The 12711-nt window shown below is 35.2% G+C and overlaps 1 protein-coding gene and 1 non-coding gene across 6 annotated transcripts in view; one reads left to right on the top strand and one right to left on the bottom strand.

Moving 5' to 3' along the window:
* LOC117342247 overlaps nucleotides 1-12711 on the bottom strand; it is a 63237-nt gene that overhangs the window by 31292 nt on the left and 19234 nt on the right. The window contains exons 1-2 of one of the 5 annotated variants that reach the window (XM_033904306.1): nucleotides 2931-3136; nucleotides 2093-2198 (exon numbers count right to left, since the gene is read on the bottom strand). In XM_033904306.1, coding sequence (XP_033760197.1) covers nucleotides 2093-2182 — 90 coding nt within the window. In that variant the 5' untranslated portion in view covers nucleotides 2183-2198; nucleotides 2931-3136. Of the gene's footprint in view, nucleotides 1-2092; nucleotides 2202-2321; nucleotides 2456-2733; nucleotides 2766-2930; nucleotides 3137-12711 lie in introns of those variants that run through there. The other 4 variants (XM_033904305.1, XM_033904303.1, XM_033904304.1 and 1 more) reach the window with 4 other exon arrangements.
* Trnas-cga lies at nucleotides 10819-10891 on the top strand. The gene has a single exon. It is a non-coding gene; the product is annotated as a tRNA-Ser (tRNA).

The following is a 12711-nucleotide window of genomic DNA, read 5'->3' as shown; positions in this document are numbered from 1 at the left end:
CAGCTGTTTCATCATGAAGGAATAGTCGGTGATACTAAGGACCGCAAGTGTTGATACTAAAGAGGCGAATGAAGAAACTCGAATCTAGGCCGGAGAAATATCAAAACTAGATGTACAGGTGAAATAGACTCATAATTCAATAAATTCATAATTTCAATGTTACGTTTCACGAGAACGTCAATAATGTGTGAATTATGAATTTTGAACCGTGTCGCCATTTTAAATAGATTAAAATGTTAAACCAATTTTAACAGTACAGGTGTGTACAGGTGCCTTTTTATGTTTGCATTGGTTTACCATGTGACTAATTATCGCGTAATTACATAGATACAGAGAATAAAACTGGTGACGATAAATGATAAGGCATTTAAAGTATTTACTGCACAACAACAAAACATCATAATGAGCTCAACATCTGCCCAGTGATAATCCTCTTGACCACATACATGACCTTTAACGTGAGGCCGGAGGAGGTGGACAAAGTCCAGACAATGATGGACAACGCGGAAACACACGGTGTATAATTACAGCCAGTTTTTTCCTTCACAAATCAGGTCAATATCTATCTGCATCAGCTCCGTCAGCTTCATAGCACTATTGAATCTTAACATTCACTTTCAGAAACACAACATTTATACTGGTATATGTATTAATTTGGCGCGCTCAATGTTTAGCGCGAAACTTAATTTAAAGTAGCAAATTAAAGAGCTAGCTCAACCATAATGTTTACCATGGAACACAATATATAAAATACTAAACTAACGCAGTCATAATATAGCGCAAAGTTTGTCGTCAAACATATATACATTTTACATTATGGAACCGATTGTTGAAGAGAGCCCAGTCCGTTTTGTGCTCTAGCTCACTTACAAATTACATTCTAAGATAAATGAATTCTTATAATCTGATCTGATATTTTACAAACTCTAACTTGGAACTGGTGGGACTGTCCTGCCGTTCCAATAAATATCTACACTTCACAACTAAAATGTGTGTTTTACCACAATTCCACCTAAACATAAATCAATTGTTCAGTATATTCTTTATTAAGCAATGTACATAATTATTAATTATTTATCGTCAAAACGCCATGTGCAAATCCTAAACAATTACACAAGGATTTACGACACTTATGAGAGCGGTCACACAAGTTTTGAGCTTTCCAGCGACCTAGAAACAGTGTAAACAGGTATGACTGAAGGTTTTTTGCTTTCTTTAGCGGACTCTTTCCTCTGAAAAATTACTACGCGACACTTATAGCCAATCAAAATCAAACAAACTGCGTCGTAAGTTTTTGTGTTATAGAATTATATTGTATTTCAATTAATAAAACTTTTGCTTTCCTAAAGCAAGATTATATGATATCAATGTAATAGATCACTAGTTCCTACAACTAGAATTGTGATAACAAGGACGAATGCACTTACAGAAGAATAAACAAAGTAGCCATATATTCCTCTATAGATATATTTACTTCATTTCAAAGTAATGAGAATGATGAGAATTGAAATCATATGTGCTCCCAATTATAAAACATACATACAGGGAAATGAAGCAATTGACAATGTTACAAATTTAAACCTTTAATGATAAATGGCTATCAGTGCAAGCACATGATTCTATGTAGGTAGCTTAATTCCAAGAACAGAAATGAAACTGATTTTTTGTACGTAATGCAAAACATTAAGTTTTCGAAATTATTTTATAGGTATTATGTTACTATTGTGGCTATAAGCAGATGCGACAGACGTTCAAACAAATCTAGTTTAACGAGTGACTTAACAAAATTTCACTTTATCAAGACCCTTATTGAGGTTTTTAAATCAGACAAGTGTTGACGATGGTGATAGTGTGAAAAAGCAATGTTATTGGAAGATACAAAATCAAATGTATCGGCTTGCTTACCATAGACTACACATTTTATGTCACTGCATATCATTCAATTTTCAAGAAAAATAATTTTCGCTTTAACACTCAACAGACCCTTTCACGAAAATAGATTTTCTGAAGTTTTTCATTTTCATAGTAAATGTTAACTACATATATTGGCACGGGATAATGTCATGAGTTGACTAGTATATTTATCACTTACCATGATAGGGTTAATATCTACACGTGCTCCCACAACCAGCAGCGACAATGTCATTCCCATTAAGATCTTCCACAGGTGATTTGAATCCATATTGATGGTGTTATTTCTACTGCAATGCAAAATAAGATTGATTAAATAAATGAATAAATAAATAAATAAATAAATAAAAAGCATTAAAAGTACCTAAACTCGGCAATTAAGAGCATAATAGACATGCTTAAACACATACTACATTCTAACATAGACACGCCCATCCTTCACGGCCCTGTTTCGGCGTAAACATAGTGACGTTTTCTATAAAGCGTTTTTGGCAATCACGGCTATCGAAGGGTAATGGCCCTGTACGATTCAGGCAATGGTTATGTAAACGGAATTACAGGGAAACTTAGGTACTAATTTACATAACAACGTCGCTAAGGCTTTAGCTATTCCCTGATCGTAAAACATTAATTCAATAAATCAAAAATTGTATCAATAGACACAAAAATATTGTCGTATAAATTGATGATTTATCGAAGACGAGACAATACTGCCTATAATCAATTTCAATCTACAATTATGAATTATAATCCATGAATAACATATTGAAATCGCAAAACATTTTTGTGCATACTGTTAAGATACCAACTACAGATACAAACTAGTTATTTAGCTTCATTCCTATTTAGAATAATTTCTAATAAGTATATTAATCCTATGAGAACTTTAGAATTAAAATCAGGTTAGTCCAATAACGTCCCACGATAACAACACTTTAAATACAAGAGAGTAGACTCCACAAAGTTTCTTGGAAATAGCAAGCAATTAGTGTCGTAGAGAGCATACGCGTAGATCGTACCTGACTTGTTCCAAATACGCAACTACCGACCTCTCTAACTGTGCAGTGAGTTACGTAAACTGTGGGTTAGGGAGAGTCAGGGCTAGCGCACGTGAGCGTAAATATGCTTCCCTTTCGATACGATCTCTCAAACAGATGGATCACGTCTCTCTCACTGATACCTCTCTAACTTATCCGCAGTCAGTATTGATCCGAAAGGGGTTGTGACGCCGTCGGGTCCGTGATTTAGACTCCACTTCACCAGTCGACCAATCACAAGCTAGTTAACAACCTTGCGGACGTCTTATTTCAATAGAAAGTAATGATCATTGTCGGCCGGTATGAGAAGAGATCACTAGATAGGGTAACGTAAAACGAGGAAGAACCAACGAATTGTATCGTTCAGTACAAGGATCAATCGCAACAAAGAAAAATAATCCTGTCGTTTTGGGAAGAATTTCCTTTGTCATCTCATGTAGTTGCATTGTAGTACTTTACACCAGACCATCACATACGTAATGTAAAGGAATCTATTACTTTATTTGATTGCATGAATCAATTTCTATTTTTTGTTATTTATATTGACCCAACATCAATTCACTCATTCATCGGACTTGCTATACCTCGATGTTAACTTTCCAGGATTAATTTATTCCATTAATATTACATTGCTTTCATCTTTTATTCATTAGTTTGTATTTATTTTATTCATTAGAATGACGGTCGAAAAAAACCAAATTATTGTACTATTCAGTCTTTTGATGAAAGTCCATTAGAGTACATGCTCTGTAAAATTAACTGTATCACTGTATTAGAGTTTGTACGATGCTTATTTCCTTCAGAAATGTATTGCAATGCATTTTGAAAGAATGATATGATTTATTAGATAATTAAGCATAGACCATCTAACTGTTTTGTTAGAGAAAGCTTTGGCACTGGAGAATGTATGCTAAATACTTATCGTTCTTTAACCTATCACACTTCAGTCAATTTCTCTCAGGGTTTGTTCAATATAGAGAATGTTATCGAAATCTGAAAAGTCACAATCTGTTATTTATGTTTACTAGTGGAAAATTCACGTAGAATTGGATCATTTCCAGCCACCATGTGCAGAACTATGATAAACTTAAAGTACACTCCGAACATTGCGTCTGACACGTATTCCGATCATTATAGATAGCGATCAGGTGATGTAATTCTGTTTACGTAATGGTATAACTAGCAATAACGACCCGATACCGACTCATTAATAGTCTGGATGGGATTTCTCCATCACGCTTAAGTGACCAGTTCCCTTAATGCTACATGACAGACTCCTATGCGTCGGTTCATTCATTTTGATGACGTTAAATTAGACTGTGACAGTTCTGTGACTTTGACATCATGTCTACAATATTCGTTCGGTGCTCGCTCAATTTGATATAGACGTGTCTGACTTAAGTCTTCGTACGTGTACTGTACTCGGCAATAAGTCCTATTTGGTTTTCTCCGTTACCTCCAAGGTATCAAAATTAGCATTTCTTACAAATCCTAGAAGGACGAAGGAAATAGCTGTATGATGTCCCTAACGTCAGTGACGAGTCCTACGATGAAACAGCTGTATGATGTCCCTAACGAAACACCTATATGATGTCCTTAACGTCACTGACGAATCCTAGGATGAATCCGTTGTATGATGTCCCTAACATCACTGACGAGTCCTAGAAGGATGAAACACGTATATGATGTGTTTATAATAACTGCCGAGTCATATAAAGATGAAACAGTTGCAATAGTCCCTAACATAACTGACGAAACCTAGAAGGATGAAACAGATGTATGATGTCTCTAACATCACTAACGAACAATAGAAACATTTGTTTGATGTCCCTAACATCACTGACAAATCCTAGAAGGATGAAACAGTTGCAATAGTCCCTAACATCACTGACAATTAAGTCCTAGGGTGAATCAGTTGTATGATGTCCTTAACATCACTGACGAGTCCTAGAAGGACGAAACTGCTGTATGATGTTCCTAATATCACTGATATTCGGTGCTGCAGTTTAACTCATGATATTCGAAACAGACGCGATAGTATCGTCCCTCCAACATAAAAGTTTGCTACCAGAACAGGGTGTTTCTTAGCTATTTGAATTGTCCAATACTTCGAGGTCACGCCTATGAAATACGAGACAAAATTCCTCAAAGATCAAAAGATACAACAATTCATAGACCACAAAAATAAGCAAGAATAATCAAACAATAGAAAAAAAAAAAAAAAACAAACAAACAAAAAAAACCCCAAAAAAACCCAACACTTTATTTAAAGGTTACAAGGGTCACTTACTGGTGAATGTAAACAATTTTCAAAACTAAAACCTCCATTTTGCCCTAATTTGTTGTATATAAAAAATCTTTGCGTTTAAAAGAAACACAATCAATTTAAAGTGACAGACAATGTAGATTCTTACCATTCCGTTGTTACCGGATAACTTGGTATTCTAATAACACATTCATATTAATCAATAATTCAGTATCCATTCGGCACCTGCTTCATGATCGTTTACAAAGTTACATAACGTCATGTGGTAAATGATTAAAGCAATGGCGATAACCGAAAACGAGGGTTTACTGTTTTTTCTTTTACTTAGATATCGCAAATGACCAAATAATCTGAAAGTTTCCGTCTCTTGACCATCTTGAAATTTTCATCCTTAATAGTTTTTTCTTTCTTTTTCCTCCATCACCTTAATTTGATCCAAGCTTTCTGGTAAGAATGTTCCTTGGTACACCAATTTCTATACAATTATGTTTGCGGAAATGTAACGAGGAAAAGGATTTTGATAAAATTTTGTTTTTATTTTCCGTATAAATGTTGGAGATTAGAGGTTTTTAATTGAGAATAAATTTATCAAATTAAACTGTATGAGACATGAAATACGCGATTTTCGTAAACGTTTCTCGCAAAATCCTGATCAATGTAGTGTTTTATAGCTTAGTTTATCTTTAACCAGATTTAGGATAAACAATCTAGAAATCCTGTAACGAAGTCAAAACAATTTGGCGAACGTATTGGCATGTAATTTAATAGTGGAATGCAGTAATACAAATTTGGCCAAGTGCGGAGAATGGCGCATCAAAATCCAGTATTAACACAGACAGAATAGCCAAAATGATAATGGTATTTTGGCATTGTGCTCTTCAATAAATAATATATTTTATGGGGAAAGTCTGCAAAATATGAAATCGGCTGAACACGCATTGCAACATGCATTTCTATTTACGTCGTGATTTTGATAGTCTGGGCATGATAAACGGAATATGATTAAATTTGAGGACCCGGAGAAGATAAATTTGGCATGCTTAATCCCATAAGTAAGATATGGGTAGTTTCCATACTTTCCTATGTTTTTGTCGTGTTTTGATTTCAGAGACCACTACAGGAACCAGATTGTATCGTCGTCCATGTTCTCCACTTTACCTCGGCTCCCTTGACGCCGATAAATTGCTAGCCCATTATTGAAATAATCAGTGTTGTTTTCTCTCTCTTGGGTATTCCAATAGAGAATGTCACTATATTCCTCTTACGAGGTATTTGGTCCTTGCTTTCTTTATTTTTCTAGCATTCCCTATTCCAATCTTAAGACATTCATTCGTTCTCTTTCAATGAGAGTCTTCCTTTGATAGAAAGGCAATAGCGATATAAGTTTGAACTAACCAGATTATATTTCGTAAAACATACGACCATAGAAATACATTGAAGAACGTTTTCCGTGACATATGTCGACTTTGAAGAGAGAAATTGACAAAACAAGGTTTCAAGAGATGCAGGTTGATGAAAACCATCGGAAAGATTCTTGATCAACATAATGAAAATATTCTATATCCTTATGTTATACGAAGATAGACATGTTTAATGCTTGTTGATATGCCTAGTGGTCCCTAACTCTCATTTAAGATTGGGACTTAAACCGAATTATACCTTAATTTGTATGGTAGGTGTTGCTGATGAAGCAAAAGACGCTTATTCTTCCGGAGATCGTGGTCTTAATCCTATGGTACTTTTCAGGAGTCTCCATACTCCATGTTTTTGTGTATGTTTTGGGTTGGATTTATTTTTTTATGTCGGTATTCATCATTGTTTTCGTTACGGTCATTCTGGATTTTGGATTTGATGCCGTTTTATCAGTATTTTGACATACACTCTATTTTTAACTACATTTATATTCAAATGTACTGTAACCCGTCCGCGCGAACCTTCAGCTATCTCCATAGAGTTTTCTTACAATGCTGTCGTACTTTTAGTTCTTACTTTTAGAAAAAAACATTATTATTTTTAATCAAATCTATCACGGAAAAAAAAACAAAAAAAAAACAAAAAACGCAGACAATGCATTTGTAATTTCAAACTGAACGACCATAGTTTTGAAACTAAGATTACTCAATGGTAACTAGAGATAAAGAATTGGATATCTGAAAGGTTATATCTGATGTAGGATTGTCTAGAGGAGATAGGAAAGGTAAGGTGATGTGTGGAATACTGTCTGTACTTGGTTATTGTGGCTTGTTTAATGGACAGACTGGTAGATATTGGAACATACTACCCTCCAATACCTCAGGGAAAACAAGACTTTATCAAGTATCCTAACAGTTACTGTAGCGCTATGACCATCAATACAGTTACTGAAACTTTTACTTCTATGGGATGATGAATTCTTGTCGCATTCCTACAAATATCTCCTATTTTGTTTATTTCCCTTATTTCCCACCCAAGACATCTTACTATTAACACCCAGAGAACTGCTTTAAACAAAGCTCAACTTAATGATAACATTTCAGGGATGTTTCCAAATAAACTCTATACACTCTCCAAATATAACACTAGAGAGGTTCCAAATTTAACCCCATATATATTCCTAATGGTGATGTATTGGTCAAACGCTTTCATGATCAATGGAACATTGCTGATCTATGTCACAAGAAAGCTCAGAACATTGATCCGGAAAGGTCAAAATCTCCTTCGTGAAGTCCCATCATCTGTAGACAGACTCTTCATATTTGAGGATGTGGAATATAAAACACATCAACCAACATGTATGTAGCATCAACAGGGACAAAATAGAAATCCCAACCAACAACAGGACTAGACACCAAAACGAAAGGAGGGACAACATGAACATATGGACTCAATTGATTTTTATATCGTATATGGAAGTCCTCCTGATAGCGGCATATTAAACTTTTTGTGTAAATAAACTGAAGACTGTTCAGGTAATTAACCAGTTCCTGATTTTAAACAAACCGAAATCTGTATACTCCATGATTACATTGTCTCTTAAATGTTTAATGTCATTGTGCATTATAATTAATTCCCCTAAATGCACGACTGGCTCAAATAAAAGGTTGTGAATTCTACCAGTTTCAATTATTAATGATTAAAATATTTCAATTTGGTAGAAATTATTTCTTTGAATATGAAACTATTTCGAATAAATATATCAGCGTTATTATTACATAAGAGCTAATGTTATAAGAAAACTGACATTTTTTGTCACAACATCTGATATTAGAATGACAGTTCCATAACCGACAGTAATGGTTTCAGGACGAGCATGCTAACAGTGTTTTGATTTACTTAATCTGCCATTATGGAGGCGGGGGAGGACAAGAACGTCGTTAATCACGTGACCCATATGCTCTCTCGTGCTCTCGTGGTGTAACTCGTTTATAATGGTTTAACCAGGAATATCGATTATCTGTTTACTTTTTTTCTGTTTTATAAGAAATGGCAAGTGCTAAATTGTCACTTAGACTCAGGAAAATCGTATTTCAGTTTTTATTTCTTCGTGATAAATTGGCTGTTCTGCTTTCACAAATAATGTACATTAAACATCAGATATAACATGAATTTCTCAACCAGTTATCGTACATAGCTCAAGCGTTTACGTAGCGCCTTACTGGTTGTGCAAATCCTTAAAATTAAATTTACTTAACACAATCACTGAGGAAATCTACTTTTATTGATGGGCTTTTTTCTCTTAGAAATTATAACGCCGCTGTATCAGCCAATCAAAAGAGACGTTTCAAACAGCGACGTCATTTTTTTTATGTAAGGAACTGGTAACATATTTTTTTAGCCAATAACCACGCTTGTTTCAAGCAGCACGATTAAATTATTCTTGATTATCATAAATTAACAACTTGATTACCAAAATCATGAGCTATATACCAATATTATTCAAATAACGATACAATTTGCTCAAATATCAGTATAAATATTACAAAATTAGTATGGTGTTAATGTTAGTTAGGTAGTTTCACTAAAAGGAGAAAATCTTCTGTAATATCAAAAAGCAGTTGTAGGACATTGAAAGCAGCGAGAAATCAGTACCTAGTAATCAAAATTATAAATCAACAACACAAGGGTTAATATGAACTGGCACAGGTAAAAGGAAATGGACCAGATGTTCCGGAATGTTCAGTTTCCCTGACGAAAGAAGCCATGTGATTCTTGGTCAAACCTCGGTAAGTTCACGTCCTCAAACCGAGAACTGGAGTGGACACAACGGAATCTCAACGAACTGCAATATTCACATCGAACAAGAAAAAAAAATCATCAAATGGAAAGAAACGTTATGTAATAAATCTTTTTTTCAATTTCACGAAATTTATTCTGGTTGTTCGTAGTATTGGTAGTATCCTCGTTGATCAAGTCAAGTCGGTACACATAAACTACACACCCCTCACACAACATCAGACGACGTAATTACTATATTTAGGGAGATTTACGACCGCATTAGTCAGGCTTATCATTAGAAATGTTAATGTAGTTGAGCAGTAATTATTTCTGATTTAGTCAGCCAGACAACATCTATACGTATCGCCTGTCACATGCTTAACATGTGTTTGAAAATATATTGTAACACGCTCATTTTACGTTTAACATGTGTTTGATAGCCAAATATGTGGCAACACGCTCATTTTGCGTTCTCTTTACCTCCTTCCTGCCTTACCTCACTTTATTATGATCTCGGAGATAAGCATCCACCAAGAGAAGATAAAATGCATTAATGTGGTTCTTCTCTTTTTCTGCTTGACGTTAAGCTTACAAGGGTATATTTGATTTAACGTCCTCGTTGAGGTTAATATAAGTATGGTGTCAAGGTAACACCAAGAGCCAGGGTCATATGAGAACGGGTGTCAAGGAGACACCGACAGCCAGGGTCATATAAGGACGGGTGTCAAAGAGACACCGACAGCCAAGGTCATATGAGAACGGGTGTCAATGAGACACCGACAGCCAAGGTCATATGAGAACGGGTGTCAATGAGACACCAACAGCTAAGGTCATATGAGAACGTGTGTCAACGAGACAACAAAAGCAAAGGTTTAAGAGAACGAATTGCACGGAGACACAAACACCAAGGTCCTGTGATTACTGGTGCCGAGCAGATAAATATAAAAGAAATCAAAGAATAGTAAGACAGAGCAGACAGTAAAGACGGGGGAAAGCAAAACGGAAAGGACAAGATAGAGACCACACGTGTTGAAATGGAGGCAGCAGATCTATTTGGTCTCCTCATTGTCTCCTTAATGGAAGACACGGAAGAAACCTTTACAGAGGTGGTAGTAAGCCATCGTGTTGGCGCTTTATAGTTTTTGAGTAAATGTATCGTGCATAGATGCCGACTTTATACTACATTAGCTGTAACCAGAACACAAAATCTGAAGCAAAGAAAAAACTAAGAATGAATTAGTGTCAGGGTGTTTTTTTTTTAGAAATTGCAAGGAGTTCTTATATGCCCGCAATTGTTCACCAAATTTAATTATTGATGACAAAATCTGAGGTTCAATACGCATCACGATATCACAAGGATTATAGAGCGTAGTCGTGTTGTAGCAGAACTGGACTAGGCTAGGTGCCGGTGGCCAGATGGCTCAAACGGTTAGAGCGTCCGTCTCGAGTTCGGAAGTTCCCGGTTCGAATCCCTGTCTGGTCGTAGCATTTTTCCTCTGCTGTTACAGTATATTAATTTTCGGTATTTATGGATAAAGATGCTATTCACTTCAGGCTCTTTTGCGAAATTAGTTATTGATTACACTGACTATTGACTAAAAGAAAAAGGATTGTTAATTTCGTGGTGTCGATTTGAAAGGCAAGAACAAAAATGTATTTATAACTCGTGTGTCGTCGGTACAATCCTTCATAAACACAGAATGTTATTTACGATGGCTCTATTATCCTTAGCGTGAATAATGGACTGGATCCGATAACCATTTTATTAAGAATGGTTGAATTCAGTTATAAAATAATATATGAATACATTCCATATGACATTTTATAACATTTAAAGTTAAGATGTCCATCAACATCACCAGCGAAACGTGTACAATATCATATAATTACAGTTAGATCATGACACGAGAGTGAAACGAGATTAAAACGAGACGACAGCGTAAACTACATAAAGAGAGGTATCAGCTGAAACTTGATTCGAATAATAAATGGCAACTAATGTCATTTTCCCATGTCAAAATGTCAATTACAGAGACTTACCTACTATAATCTCGTCTTAGCACTGGACTTATTAGGCGCTTTGTCACCTCGTGAGAGGTCAAATACCAACCCTGTTAACATTGCTATAATTCTATACTTTCGTTGTTAGCAACCACCAGATACATATTAACTATAGAAAATTTTTCCATCAAGTTTGCACACAAAGAAATATATTAAAGGGTGAGTACAAGAGGCCAAAGCTACCCTACTCCAGAAGAAAACGTACTACAGTGTCAACACGACGACAAAACCTACTTTAGTGTTAATACCGATATATATCTCAGTACCAACACATATTACAGTACCGTCACACATCCAAAGAAAGAGGCATTGAAATATAATTTATATTAATTAACTGTTCATGGTATGCTTCATGTAAATTATAAGACAAACAAAGACGCAATCTTATCAATTCGAGAGACACCAGACTATCATCAACATTGTGTACGATGGAAATGGCATCGAGGTCTAACTACCGTAGGGTGTCTCAATATTGTATGGATATAACAGAGAACAGGTAGTACGAAAATTACACTATGAAAATTGATGTAACGAGTTTAATTAAATCAGAAATGAAAAAAACCCAACTTGGATAGTCATTAGACTCAGTTCATAAAACAAACGAAGAATAGAAAATAATAAATCTAAACCTACTAAAACTTCATTCATTGAATGTCTAATCCATTTGGTACAATTTTTATTTTCAGGCAGGAGTCTATGGGTAATTACACTGAAGTAGTGACTTAGAACAACTAATACTCTTAAGGAAAACATATTAATTAAATCTTCCTGAAATAGCTCATAACGCACTTTCCAATCCATATCATTTTTGCGTTTGACGTCAACGAAGGGAATGTCGTTATTTCAGCAGCTCATATTGGTTGCAATGTCTTATTTCCTTCAGCTTTCTATAAATTTCAATAATCAACCCTGGCGTGTCGTCTGTATTCAAACTAATTGAAACCTGTTGGTTCACGTTTCTTCGTCTTGCATATATTATCTAATCAAATCTCTCTGAAGTTTAAACCAATCAGGTTAAGCGTTACAAAACTATAATTACACACATGAATCATCTTAATGATAGTTATTTAGGGTTAACATTGCGCGGTATCGGGCCATTCAACTTGAAAACCTATAATTTTATTCAAATCGGCGTAATTTTCAACCATTTCTGACGTCATTACGATGGGGGAATATTAAAATTGGCTGAATGCATTTTAGCTGATTAAAGAGGCTTGGTTTCGTAATGATGGCCACGTGTCA

This window comes from Pecten maximus, chromosome 14 (assembly GCF_902652985.1).
Source record: "Pecten maximus chromosome 14, xPecMax1.1, whole genome shotgun sequence".
Classification (NCBI taxonomy): Eukaryota; Metazoa; Mollusca; class Bivalvia; order Pectinida; family Pectinidae; genus Pecten; species Pecten maximus.
The sequence above is the reverse complement of the archived record's forward strand: the minus strand, read 5'-3'. Positions and strand labels throughout refer to the sequence as shown.